The sequence below is a fragment of the Delphinus delphis genome, chromosome 7 (genome assembly GCF_949987515.2).
Source record: "Delphinus delphis chromosome 7, mDelDel1.2, whole genome shotgun sequence".
Taxonomy (NCBI): Eukaryota; Metazoa; Chordata; class Mammalia; order Artiodactyla; family Delphinidae; genus Delphinus; species Delphinus delphis.
In genome coordinates this window covers 11,942,286-11,965,393 of record NC_082689.1, presented here as the reverse complement: position 1 = coordinate 11,965,393, position 23,108 = coordinate 11,942,286, and the positions used below count along the sequence as shown (strand labels likewise).

The window sequence follows — 23,108 nt, the reverse complement described above, 5'->3', positions numbered from 1 at the left end:
AGCACACACATGTGGCCCAACACACAGTGGTGGCCACAGCTGTGGCCAGTCTTTTCCAGGGCCTCCTGGAGACATCACACACCCCGCACACCCTTCCCATGGTGTCATCTGTTCTAGATCTTGCCTTTCACCTAAGACAATCTTCTCTCAAGCAGACACACACGAATTTCAAGTCTTACTTCCCTCTTTCAAATCCTGCCCTTTGACATCAGGAAAATCTGACTTTGCTTCATTTGTGAGTCACAAGGCAACCTTAATCATGACTGAAAAACCCCAAGGAGTACAAATGACGTACTTAGATCCAGGCCAAAGGACGTGATGAGTTTTAAAGTACATGAACAAATCAATGTCAACCCCTCAAGTCCAGAAAAAGGGCCAGTATCCCTATTCCTTCTCTCAGTGGATGTTATTTGTCCCCCGAGAAGGCTGATCCTCTCTAGCCTCTCCCTCAACCAGTCCTCATGAAAAAAAGCTCTATGAGGGTCTGAATTTTCATGTGTTTTCTTTACAGTTGTAACTCAAAAACTTAGGGATATGCCTGACACTCAGTAGTATCTCACTAACTCCTTGTTGCATTCATTAACCACAACTACAAACATTTTGAGTCCTTGGCAATTCCCCAAAACTATCTTCAAGACCAGTTATGATTTCTTCAAACTTCCAGGTTCAGTAATTACAACAGTTTAATTATGGAATGAATGGAAACATGTAAGACAAGAAGTACCACCAAGTGTCAGACAGTGGTAACGTAGCTAAGAAAAACTCTCTGTCCTCCTGAATAGAATAGGATTCTGCTCTCCAGATAAATGAGGTGTTGGCACCTTTCCCACACTGTGGTTTAAAAACATATGGTCCCACATTCATTCATTCAGTATCTACAACAAATAGTGTCAACCAAATGCCAGACACATTGCACTAAGCATGTAAACCCAGTCAACCACCTTGGCAGAGAGAAAAATAGCCTAGCTCAATACCCGACACATACCCACTGGAAACACTTGCAAATTTTAGAAAGTAGCCTGAATGCCAATGTGACTGTGCAGGACCAAGAAAACTGAAGTCCTATTTAAAATAAAATAGAACACATTTATGTTACAGATCCTGGGGACTTGTGGAGTTTTATAATGAAAGGATGACAAATGTTTTGCTATATGTAAAATTGCTTGGATGTTAATTGTTAGCGTAATACTTAAAATTTCAAGCAATGTTTAAAAAGAATTGCTATAATAGCTGAATAGCTAGTTTAGAACATACATTCTACTCATCAAACTAGCCCAGGCTTAATCAAGAGCGGAAACAGGGGAAAAGTCTCACATCTTGGCAATTAGGGTCAATTGCTGAGACCAAGGTAACTTTTTAGCAGAGTAGTAAGAAGTACCACACTTGCAAAATGGAGTCGTTAAAATTTAATTCCTTTTCCCAGACCTTACCTATATTTTAGTAGAAGGGCTAATTAGCAACAATATACTGGAGTGGAAGAAAAAGAATGAGCATAGGGACAAATCAGAAGGCTACTCTATGAATCAAATACTTAACAACTGGCCTCTTTTTAAAAATAGAGGTAACTATGATACAATAATTATTTTTCAAATACTTTTCTCATTGCTTTTGATATCTTAAACCTCGGTGAAAATGCTATGCTCTGACCTAGATCAGTAGGCTACAATTAACATCAGAAGAACTCTATTAGCAGAATAAAAGTTGATGAACTACTGTTGGAAGCAAAGAAATAAATCTTGTCAAAACAAAGCAAAGTTTCTGTCAATCTTTAAAAGAATGGTTTGGGGGAACAGAGGAAGTTTCCAAGGATTTCAGACACAGCAATGAGGCAGCTGTAATTAATTTTCCCCAAGTTTTCATATCCGGTCATATCAGATTGCGAAGACTCCTGTAATTTTGTTTGACTATTTTAAAAAATATATTGTTAAATCTGAATATGATTTTTTAAATATTAGGCAAATGAAATGGCTTGAGGTACTCAAAATATATCCAACAGTATTGTTTTTGTTTGGAATTTTTCTAAAGCCGTCTTCTCCTTGGTTCAACAACTCTCTCCAGAACTGTTTGTTGATATACAAATTTTTAACTCGGCAAGCATTTTGTGTGCACCTCCACAGATGCTGGAGTCATGAAACAATTAGTGACACTACTCTCAAACAGTTTACAATTTTTAGTAGGAAGGAGTAGCATTAATCCAGTAATTAGAGCCAGGACAGGGGTTTCCATCATCTCTCAGGAAGGGGTAAGCTTTCTACAAGAAAGGAAAGAGACTGGGTGCTAGGTACACTGGAACCCAGCAAATCGAATACTCTAAATGTTTTCTTTGATCATTTAAATGTATTGATTTTATATTGCAAATGCAATTTTACAGATGGTGAAATCCATTCTGAACTCATCAGAGCTAAGAACTCTTTATTTATGTCCCTAAATACCTCCTGCCACTATTTTTTAAAATAATATTCCCCAAGCCAAAAAAAAGCCTGAAGTTTCTTTATCTCATGAGTAACCATAAATCATCTCAGTTGGGGTGGTGAGGAAGCCATAGAATGGGGTTCTATTCTTAGAGAAGAGACATTCATTTAAAATCCACCGAAAAGTAGCTTGTGAATTAGATCGAATTGGGTGGCATGGGTTTTTTTTTGTTTTTGTTTTTGTTTTTGTTTTCACACACACACACACACACACACACACACACTGTATTTTATTTTTACAAGAGATAAATAAACTGACACCAAGCATTGTAAATGGGTGACCACAACAAAAGCAACAATGATTGCAATTACCAAACACAAAACACACTCATACCAGGTCATGATATTAACATTCGGTCCAGTATGTGGCATGGGTTTTTGTTGAGGACTTCATCCTGCAAAGATGCTTTCCAAGAGCCCTGGTGGCTGGGAAGCAGGCTCTGAAGGGACAAAAACATTCCTCCTGCGAGTTTCAAGCTGGAGGCTAAAAGCACCAACCATTCATTTTTCCGTCTTGAGACACATTCCTCACCTGGTTCAAAGGCCCGAGAAACAGCAAGCCCGCACACTTTCTAAAGGTCGTCCCTTGCAGGGACTTGCGAGGGACCAAGGCTCAGGCTGCAAGATACCTTTAAAGACCTAGTTTTAGGAATAGAACCCTTTTTACTGGACTATAGTTTCCATATCCTAACCCTCTGCCGCACCTCCCCACTCCCCCCCCACGCACACGCGCGCACGCAGACACACACACACACACACACACACACACACACACACACACACACGCAGTAAAGTTTAGGCAAAAGGGAAAGTTTTAACTATAATCCCAATGTCCAGGGCACCCTACTAGTGGAGGTAAAATATTTTCAGAAATTAAGTCATTACCCATTCTTTAAAAAGAAAATGTAATATTTATACTCCTTAATCTAACCAGAGGAATGGGATCAACTTTGAAAGAATATTATTGTTTAGCTGTGGTTTAAAGCATGCACTGGAATTGGGAAAGGGGGCAAAAACAGCAGTAAAGGGAGGAGTTGAGTGGGGTAGGTAGGAGTTGCCAAGACTGGGCTATAAATACCCTCACTCAGCCAGCCCCTCAAAACACTTTAGGGATCTCCCTCCCCTCCCTCTACCATGACATACTTTATACAGTGGCCCCATTTTGTTTTGTTTTGTAACCTCAGGAACATTTAAGACATTGGGGATTCTGGTAAAAGAAAAAGGTAAATACGGCCTGGTAGAAGATCTGGGGCAAAGAGTTAAAAGCCCTGCTTTGGTTTTGAGTGGGATGTTGCCAACCCTTTGGGTTTGCTTTCCAATAATTAGCAACCCTGCATTACCCAGATCTGGGCTTGTGCTCAGGTGGGAAAACCTCTTTCAACCCATTTGAAAGTCTTTGACTCCATTTCAGTCATTGCTCCCCATCTCTCCTCACTCAAGTTTAAGTTCTCATCCGGTCCAGCTTCCTGTGTCCATGGGAAAAGGGCAGTCTTGGTGAAGAGGCAGAGGGATCGTTCAAGATGCCTCATGTCCTCGGGGCTCTGGGTGCCTTTCCAGGACAACATTTCAATTCCAGTCCTGTGTGAGCCGCCTGAGGACTGTTAGAAAGTATAATTCTCTACTCTAGGAAAATAGTATGAATATTTTCACCAACCACCAATGGCATTAAAAATATAGACAACAGCCTCCGCTACTAGAAGCTCCAAGCAGTCACTTTTTATGTTTTTCTCAGAGGTGAACTTCTAGCTCTCAGTCATCCAGCAAGAGGCATTAATTCATTTGAACTCTCAAAACTATGAGACCCTAGTGTCCAGAAAGTCTTCACAAAGATCCTTAACCTTTATACTTAATCCTACTACACTATATTAAGAACTAGTTATTCATTCAGTCTTGGGGTGGGGGGCTAAGGGGGTTGGGTGCCGAATACTTGAGTAATACCATGAAAATTTGAAAATTTAGACACCTTCTCCTTCTCCATCAATTAGCACAAACACCTCAATGTTAGAAAAGGTGACCATTTCTTAACTAATGCTTTTCCTCCTTTGTGGGTTAGGTACTTCTTTTAACCTGAGTATTCAAAAGAGGCATGGAAAATAAAGAGTACTTTTCTTTTTCCCTTTAACAAAAACAAAGCAGTGAGTCTACTGTAAGAGGTTTATTGTCTGCTGTGATCCTTTCGTGTAGAAATGTGGGGTCTGCGTGTGTTCTTCCATGGAAGACTGAGCTGTTGGGCATTTACCCAACTTTCTATTACTAAGCTTGAAATTTTATGAGCAGCTCATCTCTGGAAAGATAAACAAAAAACGAGCATTGGTGGTGGCTTCTGAGAAGAGAAGCTGGGGAACTGGAGTGGGAGGAAGGCTTCATTTTCACTCTATACCTTTAAAAAAAAGTTTAAACCACTTGAAACTTACAGCACATGCATGCATTGCCTATACCAAAATATTAACGAAAAGAATAGTGTGAATAGATACAGCAAACTATCATAAAACTTGGTGGTCTTTAAAAAAATGTTTTTTAATGTTTCTGGAAGAAACTACTATAAGCTTAAAAACAAGTATGACTGCACACCATCAAAACAAATAGAGAGAGAGAGAGAGAGAGAAAGCTTAAAAAAGAGAAGTGGCAATATCTCAAAGAAGATTATACTTCCCACCAGAAGCAAGCACAGGAACCAGAGGTCAGAGGCTTAGAGGTTTTCACTACTAAAAATAAAAACCACCTACCCAAAGGGGGAGAAAAAGTCCTTGAATAATAGAGCTTCTAAGACCAAAAGAAAAGATTTTACAATTTCTTTTGCAGCCCTCATCTTCACCTCATGTTTCCTAACACTGACCAACCCGTGACAAGTACTCACAAAACTCCTGCACGTTTAACACCTGGACCCCTCTCCTGGCTGCTTCACTTAGACCAAAGATATCTTTTTCTTGCTTCTTGTAAATATTATGTTTGCTAGCAGAATGGCCGAAAATGCACCATTCTCCCAAAGGAGAGTTTCAACAGCCTTATAAACTATTTAAGTATGCTTGTGCTATGGTGAGGCAGGAAGCCGTGGTTAGATAGCTGCAAAACTTTAAGACAGATGGGCACTTTAGCCCTGTAAGTATAGGAAAAATGCAGATTTTCACGGACTGCACCTTCTGAATCTCAATTTTTCCCCCCAAGTAAGCTGCGCCATAACAAACTTGGTAACTACTTGGATGAATCCTCCTCGCTCCCATTTTTGTCCCCGTTTCCATGTCTTCATCCCCATCCTCTTAACAAAATACGTGTTATTTGGAATACCACAGGTGCTCAATGGTGTTTATTGAGGCAAAGTGGGGGAGGGGAATCATAGTTTAGGGCCTGTCTGGCCAAAGGCAGATCAGTTATTTTGGGGTTGGGAGGTGGGTGGCCTCCATTATTGTAATAATGGAGCTGGAAAGTTCTTCTGATTATTCCTACAATCCCTAAAATTCAAGGCTAAGTATGATTATGTTTCATATCCCATAGAGCCCTTTTAATAATCTTTAAAAGAACAGGGAGATCATCATTGGAGAATATTGAATAGTAGTTAAATACATAGTAATTACTGAATATTTCAGAGACCTTCAACTGCTCTATTTTTAGCAAATGTCTTTTTTTTTTTAATTTTGCCTGTCTCATTTAGATCATAACCTTCCTAAAAGAATCACGACTTTCTGTGTAAAATATAACTTGTTTGCCACACTAGATATATATGAAGAAAAACAACACCAAAAGAATGCCTCTTTGATCATTTCAACAAACATAACACAACTATCAATTTCTCAAGATTAACTGATACCGTTCAGTACCATGACCTAAATATGTCAGGGAGGATCAGAGAACTCACATCAAAGTATTTTTTGGTCAACAGAAAAAAAGGGGGGGAGGGAAGTTTATCAACATCTTTCTTCTTTACTACAACTTGGGTTATACTGGCATCTTCTTCAGCCCGACCAATTAGCAACTAGTGTATATGGGTTTGGCTCCAACAGGGCCAGGGGTGATGGTGGACAGTGTGACACAGACTGGAAAACAGCAACAACAAACACAGGGAATGGCAAAGGAAGACAATGAAGGCAACACAGCTTAATAAAATATTCAAGGTAGGGTAACAAAACCACAAAAATCTCCTCCCTGCTTGAAGATAAATACAGTTAAAATGATAGTCTGACCCACATATTTAATTCCACTGCTATCATTCATGAAAATGCAGAAAGGGGGTTGAAAAAGAAAAGCAGCCTTTTCAACATAAACACATCATTTGTAAAAGCTCTGTTATTCAAAGATCACTGACTCATTGAAGAAGCACAAATAACATTTATCCAACCAAATCTGTTTTAACAAATAGATGATAGTAGAGCCTGCAGCAAGATTATTAAAATGGAAAACTTTCCTCTTCCCGTAGATGACAGTACCTTATATTTATCTGATCTATCTTCCGCCTACTCCCATAAATTAAGAATGGGACGGCTTCCCTGGTGGCGCAGTGGTTGAGAGTCCGCCTGCCAAGGCAGGGGACACGGGTTCGTGCCCCGGTCCGGGAAGATCCCACATGCCGCGGAGCGGCTGGGCCCGTGAGCCACGGCCGCTGAGCCTGCGTGTCCGGAGCCTGTGCTCCGCAACGGGAGAGGCCACAACAGTGGTCACAGAGGCCACAACAGAGAGGCCCGCGTACCGCAAAAAAAAAAAAAAAAAAAAAAAGAATGGGAGAAAATACTACCATTTCTATACTGGCAGATAAGAATAGAACCAAAAAGATTATATTTACTAGTCTATCATTTTAAAAAGCTTTACAACAACTCTTTTTGAAACATTTCACAATAGTTTGAAATGAGTATACAATTATACCATACCAACATCAAAATTTAATTCTGTTAAGTTAAAATTCAATGTGATTACAACTTCTGAGCCTGTTTCTATAACATTTTTAAAAGAACTTTTTTTTTTTTTAAAAGAACTTTTAAAGTTTGCCATATAGCTATGGACTCACAAGGTAATGAAATAATAAGTCAATTACATAATTATAAATGTGGTAGAGTATCTATTATTTTAAACACAAGAAAAGTATTAGGGGACTTCCCTGGTGGCGCAGTGGTTAAGAATCCACCTGCCAATGCAGGGGAAACAGGTTCGATCCCTAGTCCGGGAAGATCCCACACGCCGCAGAGCGGCTAAGCCCGTGCACCACAACTACTGAGCCTGAGCTCTAGAACCCACAAGCCACAACTACTGAAGTCCGCGTGCCTAGAGCCCGTGCTCCACAACAAGAGAAGCCACTGCAATGAGAAGCCCACGCACCGCAACGAAGAGTAGCCCCCGCTCGCCACAACTAGAGAAAGCCCATGCACAGCAAGGAAGACCCAACGCAGCCAAAAAAAAAAAAAGTATTAGTATGAAAAAAAGTTACAGAATCTTTAGTGTGAAACTGACTTCAAACTAATCCACAAGAAGCTATTTTCCTTGAATACAATTTCCAGTAACTCCGTAACATGAGGAAATAATTGAGGAAATGGATTTCTTTAAAACAAAGCAAAACAAAACCTTAAAATTGTGAAATGTTCCATTATACTAAAACAACCAACCCACCAAAATAAAAGGAACCATTCATATACTATACAGCTAAGAAATATATATGATTATAGCAGGAGGATTGGAAAAGCATTAGGTCAATGAAGTTTTGATTGAAAAAGTCAATAAACTATTCTAATGATTTATGAAATACACATGGAGGTGCCCAAAGGGTAGGAACCTCTGAATACATTGGCAACTGGACAGTCAGGATTACACTGGGTCAGCAAAGCACTGTAGAGCTCAAACGACCAATCAAAAATCCTGAAGCACAAAGTCGGACAACAATGATTTCTGCCAGCAAGAACTTTTTCACACATCTAACAGAGAAAAATAAAACTAAACAAAAAACCGTGCACAAATTCCTATAGTTCCCAATTGCCCTCTCAGATTTCCTCTCCATTCACTCAAGTGGATACCTCACTGAAGGATTCTGATGGAACAAATGAGAAACATTGTCCATAAACAGACCACCAGCGCAAGAAGGGGTGATTTCCGACATAATAAACAGAATAATGTCATAGACATGGATTGGTTAAAGCCTGACCTATACTGTCAGGTGGGGAGGGATGCTTCCAACAGCTGACCTTAGGGAGGAGGGAGAGGAACCGAATCCAGTCTAGAGAAGGTTCCAAAAATTTAGACTGGTGTAGTCAGGAAGGTTTGTCTTAAGGTCTGTTAAAACCTGAATATGCCCCCTCCAAACAAGAAAGGTTAAAAATCAGTCCTGAATCAAACCATAAAGAGTGATCCAGGAGTTAGAACAGGACAGAACAGTATATTCTAATGCACTTCATTACAACCCCATCAATAGCTTCTTCAGAAAGAATCCTCATTACAACTGACCCATTAAAGAATATCAGTCATTTTCTCCAAAATATCCCTATGTTTAGAGCTGCAAAGGAAGTTAGAATAATTTAGAACAAAATTCTCCAGTTACTGGTGAGGAAATATGTACAGAGAAATTAAGTGACTTTCTCAAGGTCGCTCAGCTTAGTGAAGGGCACAGGCTGTGCTACAACCCAAGATCTCTGGCTCCCAGAAGCTGTTTTTTCCATTGTATCATTCAAGATAGCATTAAACTACTTTCCGGGAATTCTGATAAACAAAGGAAAAAAAAAAAAAAAAGGAGGAGGGAGGGAAGTATGCCCTTTTGGATTCCAAGTCTCTTACTCTCAAGACGATCTTGGAGATACTGTGTTTATCTGGGGGGCAATCAGATAAATGACTCCAACATATGAAATTTTTTATGGATTTATGTTTAACACAAAAAGCTAACCAAACAATGGCAGAAATTAAGAGGATTGTTGGATGCTCAAAGTTCTCTGGAACAGCAGAGAAGCTCACTCCCACCTGCTCAGAAGCAGTATTGGGGCACAGAATTACTCAGGGGCATAGAATTACTTCCTTACATTTTCACCTGCGATGTTTCAAAATGCTGCCTTTGGGGCTTATGATTCAGTGATTGCAACAGGGATTGCTGGCTGGTGAGAAATGCTTATTTGAGAGGGATGGGGAGAAGAAAATACTTCCATGGTATTTCTCTTTGTTATTTCCCCTCTTTATTGTACAAACGACAAATCTGAACAAATTTCCGATCTCATCTGGTACTACATTTCACACAATTTTGGTTATGTGAGGGAGCACAACACAAATCTAGCAAGCTTTCAAAATCAGTGCGCCCAGCCTGCCCTGATGAGCTGTCACTAGGGCTGTCACTGGTCAAAAGACAAATCTGTTTTTGAGAAGCAAGCAGCATTACCTCCAAGCTCAGTGAGGAACCCTACCCAAGCCCTTGTAACGAATTTCTAGATTCTCACGATTTGCAAGCAAGCTACATCAGACGTTTTCATTTCTCAGTGAGCTCCCATGGGCCGAGGATGGTCAGTTTTTGTTGATCTTATCTAGCTTGGTGCTTTGCAAACTGCAAGCACTCAATAAAGGGTTGACCCTAACGTAATTTCAAGCCAAATGTGTTTTCCAAATGATCCCCACACGGTGCCAGCCACAGCATTTGTATTTCCTACTCCGTTTTTTTCTCTCCTCCCTCCCAATAGTAAGAGAAGTAAATGTAAAAATCTTGAGCCAACCCAATCAATCCTACAACCACGTGCTGTAGAGCTCCCTCCTGCTTGCAGATTTCTAGACAGGAAGGTGAAGGAACAGGAACGTGGCGTAGTAGTAAACCGTAGTAAAGAGAGGAGGGAAACAAAATGGGGCACGTCACATGGTCACGGCCTGGATTTTTCTCAATTAAATATAAGAGGAAGCGTGTGTTTCCGGCCTCTGTCAGTGGGCTGGTTGGACTTTCTCATTCTTAGGATTCTGGTCTAGATGGACAAGAATAAGGCCGAGTGCATAACATCCTCTGGGAGGGGGGTGGAGGGGGCGTGTACTTGCCTCAGTTCTGTGGGCTCCAGAGGGAGGGGGTGGAAGGAGAGGGGTGGGCTACGGAGGCCCGGCCCGCCACCAGCCCCGGACTCCGGACCAAGGCCCCCAATCAACCCTCGCCCGAGGCCCCTCCCCACCCCTGCTGCGGCTCGGCCTACGCTCGAGCTGATTGGCTCCGGCGGGGCCAATCAGAGCCCGGCTGCCCCGCCCGCTCAGGGCCAGACTCTACTGCTCTGCAGGGGCCGCGGCTCGCTCGCCACCGCCGTCAGCCACCACCACCTCACACCACGCGCCGGGGAAGGGACCCGGCCGCCCCCGCGCCCCCAGGCGACCGGAGGAGGGCGGGGCTGGAGTCTTCTTAGGGTGGCCTCAGCCTCGCTGCAGATCTCCCGACCCCAGGCCAAAGGGGCTTGCAGGAGGCAGGGGGAGCCAAGCCCCAAATAAATAGGGAGGAATGCAGGAAGCAGAGGTGACCGAGGAAACGGGAAAGTGCCAGAGCCCAGAGGGTGTGCGCCAGACAAAAAGGCCACACAGCGAGGGGACAGGAGGGAGGGAGAGGGAAGGAGAGATGGGAGGTAGCCGTGGAGGTAGGCATCCTGGAAATCACAACTAGGAAATGCAGTGAAAGGAAGAAAAATGGCCCATTTTGTTTTTCAAGGGCAGGTAACAAAATGACCAAAAAAAAAAAAAGGAACCTTAAAGCAATGGCTGGAGTCTGTGTCTTTGCCAAAGCCTGCTCTATCTGCCCCGCTGCAGTTACAAAACTAACACACAAATTGCGGTAAATGCTGGTTGAAGGTAGATGGGCTGCTATGCCCTTTCTGCCCTCCCTTTTGGGCTCTCAATGTACTCTCTGCGGAGAGTAGGCCACAAGTACTGCGAAATTATGAAATGGAGCCAAAAAGAAAAAAAAAACACAATGGCAGGAACATGAAATAAGAGGTGGGAAACAGGAGCATAGGAGAGGGGGATAAAACAATCCAGCAGGTCAGAACCCAGAGGAGACACGGATGGCCAAGAGAGAGAAAAGAAACAGAAAAGGTGGTCAGACAGAAGGTGAAGCAAGGGCAACCAGCAGTCCTGGGCACCTGCACTAAATACCTCAGAAATGTTCCAGTGAAAAATATTCAACAAGAAGAGCTGTTTAAAATGAGAGGTTAGGAGAAAGAGCACACATCTCTGAGCCCCTCATTCCTTTCCTATTTCAGGTTTTACTTGAGAAACAGGAAAGATAGGCAAAGATAGCAATTGCTGAGGAAGTTAGGAAAACAAGGTTTTCACAAACTAACACACTCATTCCCAGGCAAAGTGGTTTGCCACAGATAGGTTTGATTTCTTTTTGTTTCAGATGATAGTTGCCTATCTCATCACATCTTTAAACTCAACAGGGCAAAGGCAGACAAGCAAAATTCAGGATGTAAATGTGCCAAGTAGCATTTGGTACCTCACTTAAAACACACACACACACACACACACTCATCTCTCTCCATTTACATCTTACAAATACATATTTTAGAATTTTTATTGCATGGTGCTATCAAAGCATGGTCTATTGCTACTCCAGGATTATTAAGGATATGCTTATATGGTTGTTCCAGAATATTATATTTTCCCTCAGAAAGCTAAGAATAGAAGATTGTTTTGTTTTGGTTGGTTCGTTTTTAGTGTATCCTCCATATGAGGAGGATTTTCTTTTAAAGCCCTTTTGAAAAACAAAAACTTTATTTGGTCATCAATTTCCTTCAGAACAAAATATTATTTATTCTACTCTCTTAAAAAAAAAACCTGTTCAAATTAAGAAAACAGGTGAGGAAAACTTATTGTTTGTTAGCCTCATCTTTCATCTCCTTTAAAAGCAAAATCTTAGTTCTGCTGGGGTTTTTTCCCTTCAAATTCTCATTCCTTTATAAATGAAACACTTTGCAACACAAACAGTTAAAGTGGTAGAGATTCACATTTCCAAAAACATCATTTGAAATAACCAAAATTTTTACTGTTGAGGTAAACAATTAAATCTCTCTTCTAGAGAACGAATCATGAAAATAAATCTTGAATACTAATCAAATAAATACTTTGTGTAATATATCATATCACCTAAAATCTTAGTTTGAATGTCTGTATACCTGTACCTTGTTCTACAAAACAGAAAATGATATGGGTCAAATATTAGAAACTGTTAGAATCAAGGAGACTGTGACCACATAATAAAAAAATACCTATCACTAGGAACCCAATACACACATGAATTTCTTATGAATGGACACACATTAAGAAGAAAAAATGCTTTTAAAAGCTCATTCGGTGAAGCATATATAAAAAGACTATCACAAGATAATCAGTTTGTCAGAATAAAGTGTTTGCAAATGCTGGAAATTTCTACATTGCCAACTCATCTCATTATTTGCAAACTATACTCCTCTCCTCCTCCCACAATCATGACCACCAGAAAACAGTCTCAACAGAACCAAGGGCAGGCTAATTTCCTATTACAAATGTTTCTCGTTTTCAATACAGCCTTAGCCACAGACCACCTGAAGCCAACTTTCAACATTTACTGAGGCATCTACTCTTGAACTTAAAAGGCAAACAATAAATATCCTACAAACGAAGAGTACAAGGGTTAGCCCTTACATTCAGTGCAGATGAAAACCAGACTCTTCCATTTCCCTGACTTAATATTCCTTCTTTTCAATGTAAAAATGTTAAGTAATTTTACAGAAGATGTACAGTAGCCCCAATATGACCTGTGTGGTGTCTCTGTGCGGGCCTTTGCAAGGAAAGACAATTGTAAGGCACACAAGCTGAGATGAATTTTCGTAACTCTTAACTCAGTAATGGGTCCCAGACGCACGCAGACTTCACTGTATAAAAGCAGCCGTGCCTGTGAGGTTGTGGGTCGGTGTGAGTAATATTTCATAAATCTTCATGCAGGAAGGAACAAAAAAAAATGTCGCCAATAATTATGTTCTAAAGAGAGTCACAGACGGGTATTTCTTTAAATATGTAAGCCTAAGCAAGCTCTTACTTCTGAATCTTTTTAGGGCAACAGGAATACAAATTGATGCTTCCCACTGCTATTTATGTTGCCTTGTTATTGTGAAATCACACAACCAAAGTACACAGAGCAACTTGATAAAATCACCCTTAAGAGCTCTGAGAAATTACCTTTACATGAAGGGCTTAGCCCCTGTATTAATAAATATTTTTATAGAACTGTCCCTTCCAGAGACTGACCTAATTGTATAGTCAAAAGAAAAGTTCGATAAAGAGATCAAGGTTCTTATCCATGAACTTCACAAACCTCAGAACTGGTATGGTAGGATATATGTCTTGGAAATACCAAAGTACTTCACTTGGGAACCTCAAAGGAAGAAGCCCTCCTGTGGCTGCTTCTACAGATTTATCGGGCCATCAGCCAGGTGTCATCTCCTGTGCCCTGACCCCTCCCTCCTAGGAGTGCACTCCCTAGAGAAACCGTGGGGAGGAGAGTGAAGAAGGCGCGGGGGCAGGGGAACAGAATTCGAGCGCAAGGTTAAAAGCAATTTTGTCTTCTGACTTTTGTCACCATGAAACGCACCTGCTGTGATGTCCAGTTGAGCTACTGGAGGTCCTCTGGCGGCTTCTGGAAACTGATGCTGGCATAGGCGCTTAAATCCTCGCTGGAGCGGCTGGTGGAGCCGCTCTCGCTGCGTCCCAGAGGCTGATGAGGGGGCGGGGGAGGAGAAGGCTGCGGCTGAGCGGGGCGCTCTTGAGGGCTCTGGTTGAAGTCCTTGACCAAATCCAGGTCTATGTAGTTAAGCCCATTCTCCAAACCCCCGGCGGCCCCGCACACTTGGGCCAGCTCCTTGGGGGCTCCCCCGAGCTCCCCAGGCCGCAGCCACACGTTCTCAAAGGAAGCAGAGCTGTGGCGTTTCACGTCCTCCGTGCTGCTGCTGCCACCACCGCCGCCCCCGGCTGCAGCCCCCCCTCCGAAGGGCACCGTGTTGCCTGCCCGGGTGGCACTGGGCGTCGAGGAGAAGGTCTCGGAGCTGTGCCGCCTCCTGCACCCTTGCGGGTCGGCACGGATCACTTTGGCACTCTGGTTGCGGTTGGGACTGAGGTTCACCCGCGTGAAGGCACTCGAGCCCCCGGGTCCCTGCGGGCCTCCCAGCAGGGAAGAGCGGGCCGCCAGCTCCTCTGCTCCTTGAGGCGCGGCGGGGGAAGCAGGGGCCTTCGAGGATGAGGAGGGCGTGGCCGCGGCGGCCCCAGGCAGGCTGGCCTCCTCCACGAGGCCGCCGCCGCCGGTCCGCATGTCCGCATAGCTGATGGGGGCGACTGGCGAGGTGTCCACGTAGCTCTGCCGGGGACAGCCCATCTGCATGGTCATGTAGTCACCCCGGCTGCTGGGCACTGCCCGGGTGGGCCTGCACACGCTAGCAGCTCCAGGGGGTGCCGGGCCCATGCTGCCCGGCTGGACCCCAGCGCTCTCCCGCCAGGCGGCCCTCCGGCCCGGTCCCAGGTCCATGTTCATGTACTCTTCCGCGCCCGTCTCCTCCTCTCTGGGAGCCGGCTGGAGCTGGGATGGACACCGGACAGAAGGCGAGCTGTGGGAAGCCCCCGGGCCTGATAAGTAGCCCGGCTGATCGCTCCCAAATTCAATATTCACATATTCCCCTGGGCTCTTGGGCTCCGGAGGGGGCAGCAGGGGCGGCGGCGGCTGCGGCTGGGGCTGCGGCTGCTCTCGGGCCCGGGGTAAGGTGCTGGCCTTGGGATCCCCCAGGGACAGCCTCGTGGGCCGGGCCAGGCGGCTGTTGGTCTGGGCAGCTGTGTCCACCTTTCGAGGCAGATGGGGCTGCAGGACCTGGTGGTGGAGATGCGGGAGGCCGGGCTCGGGCCTAGCCGCGCAGTATCCCCCGCCCAGGCTGTCGCTGCTGGTGGACGAGGAGGAATCTTCCGCCGCCCCAGCATAGAGAAGTCGACCCGAGCTGGAGGAAAGGCGGAGGTGCTGGTGCCGGGCGCCCTCCTCCAGCTCCCCGGGGCGCTGGGTGTGCTTAAAGGACCTTGGCAATGAGTAGTAGGAGAGGACTGTCTTGTGCTGGGGGTCCTCAGGGCCATAGTAGCAGTCGGAAGGGCTGCTGGTGTTGGAGTCCCCCACTGGCGACATGTTCATGTAGTCACCCGTACAAGACAACAGCTTGCCGCTACTGCTCTCCACAGGGAGTTTGGGGTGTGGCAGGGCGTGAGAGTGGTGGCCCCCTACCCCATTCGTCCAGAGCTTGCCATAGCTGCTCCCAGAAGGGGCGGCACCGCTGCTGCCGCCGCTGCTGGGCCCGCCTCCAATGTCAGGAGAGCAGCTGCCGCTTGGGGACATCATCATGTAGCCATTGGGGTCCACTCTCTGGGGATGGCGTCTGATGGGGTTGATGATCTGCTGAGGGGCAGACACGCTCTTGGGGCTCATGGGCATGTAGTCCCCACTGCCCTTTCGGCTCCCGGGCACTGGGGCCACCCCTGGGGACATGGGCATGTAGCCATCATCGGTGTGGAGGTTGGAGGTGTCTGGGCGGTGGTGGCCCACACGCCGCTCCAAGGGGTGCATTTCCAGACCCTCCTCTGGGTAGGAGTGGGTGGGCACGAAGGCGGAGTGCCGGTAGCTGGGCACTCGGCCTCCACTGCCACCTCCTGGTGGGTAGGCAGGCATCATCTCGGTATATTCCTCAATGGAGGCCACAGAGGACTGGGATGGGGTCTTCTGGTGGGAAATGGTAGGTGACGTGCCAGCAGAGTGAGTCCGCTTCCGGAACCGATTGTCCAGATCTGCAGCACTGGCTGCTTCATCCCCTGTCAGGGCTGGGCTCGTGCCCAAGCCGGCTGCCGGGATGTAGCGGGGACCGTTGCCACTCCGAGGCAAAATGTAGTGACCATTGGGGGCCGTGAGGGTGGAGGCCCCCTTGCCTCCCATGCAGATGTAGTTGCTCAGCTCCTCCTCACCGCGGGCCGGCGGGGTGTGGCCCAGGGAATCCGGGGTGACACTGCGGAAGGAACTTCGGAAGTCGCAGGGACTGGAGCCATACTCATCAGAGGAGATGAAACCGCCATCACTGGGGGAACCGGACACGGAAGCACTAGACCGCCGTGGGAAGAGACAGTCCGAGGTGGAGCCGTGGCCACTGGTGCTACTGGACGATAGGCTGACCGGGCTGGTGGCGGAAGGCGAGCAGCGAGAAGAAGGCATGGGGATGGAGCGGCTGTGGTTGAGAGGCGGGTGCAGCCGGGAACTGCCGCGATGCCGGTGGGCATGGGTCCTGTTGGTGCTGGGACTCACAGGACTGCCGTCCACAGAGGCAGGGCGAGACATGGTGCCTTCGCCATCACTAGAGGCGCGGACCCGGAAGGAGCCCTGCTTCCCGCCCACCAAGCTGGCCGGGGAGGTGGCAGTGATGCTCTCTGTGCGCGAGCGGCGGGTCAGCCCCACCTGGCTGGGTGGAGGGTTGTTGAGGTGATGCCTGCGCAGGGGGACACTGATGGGGTTGGAGCAGTTGGAGGAGGACTGGCTCTTGCTTCGAGGGCGGAACTCATCGCTCATGGCCCGCATAGCTTCCAGGATCGTCTCGTGCATGTTCTGGGCCACCACAGAGTCATCCACCTGCATCCAGAACTCCCCGGGTCCCGTCACTGCGGAACGGCCCACTTCGATGAAGAAGAAGTTCTCTGAGTGGCCACAGCGCCTGATGTTCATCAGCTGTAGCACCACCGCGGCAGCCTCCGAGTTCAGCTTCACGAAGCTGATGGTCTTGCTGGTCAGGCAGAGGCGGTAGATACCAATCAGGTTCTTTGTCTGACCCAGGCCCTTGGGTTTCAGGATCACCTGCCAGACTTCCTTGAAGGCGGGTCCTGGGGGCACGTCCCCGTAGCTCAAGTCCTCCCCAGCCTCGCCAAGGCCGGAGCTGCCACTGCAGCTGCCCCCGCCGCCTCCCGCCCCGGGAGCCGCGGCCCCGTCGTGGTGGCCCTTGGCACGGTTGTGCAGCTGCAGGAGGGCCTGGTACCAGCTGTCCTGCTCGGCCTCGCTGTCCGCCGCGATGGCAAAGTGCTCGTCCCGGGTATAGAGGGCCACCAGGTGCTTGTTCTTGGAGTCGGCCCGCTTGTTGATGTTGAAGCAGCTCTCGAGGGGGATCGAGCGTTTGGGGGCGCTCGACTTGTGCCGCCACTTCTTCTCGTTCTCGTAGTACTCGAGGCGCGCCGGGCCCCCAGCCTCGCTGGCCGCCCGCAGCACGAAGAATCGCTTGTGCATGCTCTTGGGCTTGCGCAGGTAGCCCACCTTGCGCACGTCGGAGAAGCCGTCGGTCTCGGGAGGGCTCGCCATGCTGCCGCCGCCGCCGCCGCCGCCACCGCGCGGAGGGAGGCGCCGAAAAACAACCGGGCGGGGGGCGGAGGCTCCTCGCCGCGGCCCCGCACATGCAAACAGGGCTGGAGGCGGCAGAAACCCTGACTCCGAAATCCACGCCGCCCTCCGCGCCGGGGAGGGGCAGTAGAGGAGGACGCAGCAGCTGCGCCAAGGCGATAGCCCCGACCGGAGTTTACTGGCGTTTCATGCCCTGCGGGGAGGTTGCGCGTCCGGCGCGAGTGCAGCCTGGATACCCCGAGAGCCAAGTCTCCTCTCAGCCGCCGCGGCCGGGAAGAAGCATCTCTCGCCGCCGGGGCCAGAGTCCGGCTCAGGCAGGCGGCGGTCGGGGGTCCTGGCGTTGCCCCTCCAGACGCGCGCGCCTTCCCTCTTGAGTTCCCCTCTGGAAGTAACGATTCCCGAGGCAAATTAAATATCCTTGGGCAGGGGGAGGCAAGCTGCCAAGTCCCAACGTTGCACGGGGTTCTCCCTCCTCCTCCTCCTTCGCCTCTTCCTCCGCCTCCTCCCACCCCCCCCAACCGTCCCCGCCGCCACCAGCCGCCCAAATACCAGCTCAATCGCAGAGACCGCGGCGCTGCGGCCGTTGCTGCTGCTGCTGCCGCCGCCCGCGGACGCGTCCTCTGCAGCCCCCGTTCGGGCCCATCTCGGCAGGCGGAGAAAGTGGCTTTTCCACGCGAAACGCTACTAGGCAGCCTGGGGAGCTGGGGACGCGCCAGAGGGACAGGCTCATCCCTGCCCCTCGCTCCAGTCGGCAGGGGAGGAGGGGGGGAGGACTAGGGCGGGAGACGAAACGGGGGGAGGTTGGGGAAGGAGTCGGGGAAGACGTCTCTTCCCCGGGAGGCGCTGCCGCTGCAGTTACTTCTCCCCTCCTCCCTCCTCCTCGGAGAGTTGCCGAGAGCCCCAACCAAAACAAGCGGCGGCGTCTGGCTCTGCGCGCCGGCCCCCTCCGACCGCGCCGCCGTCTCACTCGGAGGAGAAAAACACGTGACGGAGCCTCTGCGCTCCGCAGCCTGGCCGCCGCCGCCGCCGCCGCCGCCGCCGCCGCCGCCGGGAGGCTCCCGCCCGGGTCTCTACATTCCCGGCCGAGCCCGCCCCGCGCCCGCCCCTCTCCGCCCCGCGGCCGTGCCGCAGCAGCGCCCGCGCCCGGCCTCTGCGCAGCGCTCGGGCAGCGCCCCTACGCGGCCGCCCGCCCTGGCGCAGAGCCTTCCTCCTCGCGCGCCACCCAGGGCGCCCCCGGCCCGCAGGAATCCCCGCCGCGAGCGCGGGCGGGGGTGTTTGGGTGGCTACCAGAAAGCACGAGGGGAGTCTGGGAAAACGCGGGGGGGGGGGCGAACTCAGGAAGACGCAGGAGCGAGGGTGGGGGGCGACGGGGGGGCACTGCGGCTTCAGAGCCCAGCGTAGGAGGGCCCGGGGAGGAGGGGGCGCGAGAGCTGGGCTGGATCTTACCTAACAGGTAAGATCAACCCCTCCGGAAGGAGGTTTCTAGTCAAGGCTTTTTCTCCCTGGAAATATAAAGGCTGGATTTCAGTTTCAGGGTGATAGGCCATGGTGAGATCTGTATTTCGTGTGAGGTTTTCTAAAGGACTTCTGGGCCAGCCTTCCACCTTGGAATCCCCGCATTTGCTGCAATGAAGTACCACGAAAAAGCAGAGGGACGCCCAAGGGCAGTGATTGGGGGGGTTATGGTCACTCCAAAACAAGAAGAGGGATCCCTGGGAAACGTCGTATGTCTGGCGCGGTGGGGTTAGCTGCTGAGGAACTGAGGGAGAAAATGTCAATATCACTGCTTCTCCCCCCCCCCCCACCCCGCCCCATCCTAGAGAGAGGGCGGGGATTCACACCTTGGGATGAAGGCTTGGGGAGAAAATGAGACTCCCGGCCCTTATCATATTCTGAAATCTATTTGTGACTTTAAAAAGATGTTAGGGACCTACAGAGGGTTCATAAGGCCAGAACTCTACTGTGTAAATATTGGCTGAAGTGTTTGTTTCACACACAGCTTCTGAACCACCCCATACAATTTTTACCCTTGACCACAAGGATAATCGGGAGAAAACAGGATGGTGCCAGCTCAACTGTACAGGAAAAGGCTCCACTTCATGAGTAGAACAGGTCAGCAACTTGGGTCTACTTGCAGAGGCGCTTACACTGTTAGCTTGCTGTCTCAGTGTCACCACAAGCAAATGCTCCCCAAAGTTTTTGTTTGTTTGTTAAACTGACCTGTAAACAAGCAGTTTGTCCCCTGCTGGTCCAGGTGGCATTAAGTACCCTTAATAAAATGACACTTGTCACTCTTTTTAACGCTATCTTATTTTCCCACCCCATTGCTGGCCCGTTTTGGGGTCGCCAGCTCTCAAGCACTGCAAGACGCTCGCCGGGAAACGCAGCAGTGGAGGCGCCGGGCATGCTCAGTGACGGGACCCGCTGGGAAGCAGAGGAGCGCGCCTGGGCCTAATACCGGGCTGAAGGGCGGGGGGAGTTTCTTGGGGAAGCCTGCTGATTGGTGGGGCTGCCTGTCTTTCAAGTCTTGCATTGCAGGAGGGAGGTGGGGAGAGAGGGTGAGGGTACCAAGGTAGGTTGCAAAGCGTAGTTAAAAAAGAAGAACAACCAAAGACGCCATTCAGCAGCGTGTGATACGTGAATTGGGGGAGCCGGTATCTGCAAGGCGGCTACTCCCCACCGAAGCCTGGGAGCTTCTCATTTCTTCCCTCACCTTCTTATTCCGTGCCATCGTGCAGCCTCATCTCAACCTGGTTAATCTATAATTTGTGTACTCGCTATTGAATTGAAAGCCCGCCCTTCTCCACTTCTGACAGCTTGGTGATGTGGGCACACGTGCCCACTACAGCAAAGCTATAAATAGCAGATATAATCTGGTAACAAGGCGGCAATAACAGTGACCGGGATTCTGGGGGAATAGCATGCTTCACGGGGAGCAGAGGAGGGAGATGTGAAGCAGGGAAGTCTGAAGTTAGTAGTAAAGTAATTGTGGGGTTTTACCCTTGGAGGAAAAAAAAAAGGTAGAAGTGTTGTTTACTAGTAACAATGTAATCTAAGGCCAAGGGGCTTTTTAGAGGTTGGATGTTTAGCGCGGGGCGGGGGTGGAGAATATTTCAAATTTTGTAGGAAAAACAATCCCAATCCATTTACTTTTGAAATGATCCCCCTCCAAAAATAAGCTAAATAAAAGAAATACACCTAGATGGAAAACAAAATACTCTTTTCTAGAAGAAAGAGTCGTCTGGAAGATCAGCTTAATTTGCAACTATTCTAGAATAATCTTCACAGAAAGGTTAGAATTGTGATCATATAAAACTAATTGTTATTATAAAAGCTTTAAAAAAAATCTCAGCGGGAAAGGATTTCTGCATTAAAAACACTTCAGTGGCTAATATATTCATTGGAAATCATGAAATAAGCCATATTGCTGTGACATTTTGTTCCAAACCGATGGATTTCACGTGGTAGATAATCACTGATCATTGGATGTTCTTGTCCTTTCTTCCTACTTGCTGATGTTTTACTACCAACGTTAAAGGTGGTGAATATTTAATTATAATTATACTACAGTAATTTCATATTTTCTCTACTATTTTATTAATGGGTTGAGATAACTCTGGAAATCTGGTTCATATACAGAATAGAAAGAGACGCTTTTGTGGAAACTAACTGAAGTAACTTGGAGCAGGTACACGTATTACCTTGCCACCGTATGCTAAATTAGTCTTGAGGTGTACTGTAATGAAATATGCTGTATGAAAAATTCACTCCCAACTGAAAATTCACAGAAACCAAAAAAGCAATCTTACCAAATATATTGCTCAACGCTGCCATCTATAGGACAGTTAGAGATGATTTACGTAACAGGCTAAAGTGCGTTTTAAAACTACAAGAGCTGAAATAATAATACATCAAAACACTGGGACAGCTATGTTGATGTTGACAAATGCAGTGATGATTCCAGGAGTTAAAACTTTACATGCCATGGGTGCACTATGGGGCAATATGTCTACAATTAGCTTTAAAATGGAAATATCCGTCTGTGTGTGACACTCTCAGGGACATCATACAAACTTTATAAATTATTACATAATTTCCCTAAAGTGATCTCTAGCTATAAATTTATTTTAGTTATGAATTAATCTGTTATAAATTAAACATTTTATATATGCTCAACATAGAGAAGTATAAGTTACTGGCATAAATAACAGAAATGAGAATTGAGTTGGCTGAAGGGACAACCAACCATTTGAAAATTAGAAAGTATTTTTTATCAAAGTACATGTTTTACTTAAGTTAAATAGGTCAAAACTGGAGGAGCTGTTTAAATATTTTCAACTCTAGAATTAATTTTGACAATTTAGAATGATGCTTGAAGGAAAATCAAAACTTGTAGATTTTCTCACTTTAGTGGTTTTTTAAAATTTTAAGAGAGCTCTCAATAGTAAGCAATATTTGAATGGCTACTCTGCAAGGCAGTATGAAAAGTATAAAAAGAAGCAGCTTCTTACACCTTTTGTAGGGTAATAAGAGAGAAAATAAAGATAATTGATAACTAAAGTCATGTGTGTGTTAAATGTCAAATAAGTGGTATTTACTTAGAGTAGGTGGATGGTAGGTGAAATAACCAAAGAAATCTTCCGGAGGAAAGGAGCCTTAAGCTTGAACTTGAAGAGTGGATATAACTCGTAAGCAACTGGCAATTTTTTCCCAGCCAGGCGTTTTGGAGCACCTCCTTGGGTTAGACATTAGGCTAGCCACTGAAGATATAAATATCTCAGACATTATCCTGCCCACAGGAAGCTTACAGTGAAGATGAGAGATGAATACAATTACAAGGTACTGGGATCTCAGAGCACTGTGATCTCAGATACCATAAAAACCAACTGCCTTCTGATTTAAAAGTCATCAATCACAGACACAATTTGGGACCCTCCAGATGTCTCTCTACTTAATAACCGTATTTTCTCTTGTAATTAAACTCTTTCATCCTTTTGGATTGAAAATGTGAAGTAGTGAAATTAAAATAGTGAGCTGAAAAGTCACATTTAGCTGGAGAGTCTGCTAGATCAATGCATCTCAAACCTAAGGATCTTGTTAAAATGCAGGTTCTGATTTAGAAGGTCTAGGGCAGGCTGAGGCCTGCGTTTTTATCACGCTCCAGGGGACGCTGATTCTGCTGGGTGGGTGGGTGTGGGCACCACCCTTTCAGTAGCACAGTTGTAGGTGACTGATGATTACTTTAAAGGCACAGTAATACGGTGCTGTGAAAGGCAAGGGGCATACTTACA

The 23,108-nt window shown here is 47.2% G+C and overlaps 1 protein-coding gene across 1 annotated transcript in view; it reads right to left on the bottom strand.

Moving 5' to 3' along the window:
- The window catches only part of IRS1 (insulin receptor substrate 1), a 61,828-nt gene extending 43,503 nt beyond the window's left edge, over window positions 1-18,325 (bottom strand). The window contains exon 1 of the mRNA XM_060016020.1: window positions 14,014-18,325. Within this exon, the coding sequence (XP_059872003.1) occupies window positions 14,035-17,778 (3,744 nt within the window). The 5' untranslated portion in view covers window positions 17,779-18,325 and the 3' untranslated portion in view covers window positions 14,014-14,034. The remainder of the gene's footprint in view (window positions 1-14,013) is intronic.
- Window positions 18,326-23,108: the final 4,783 nt, after the last annotated feature.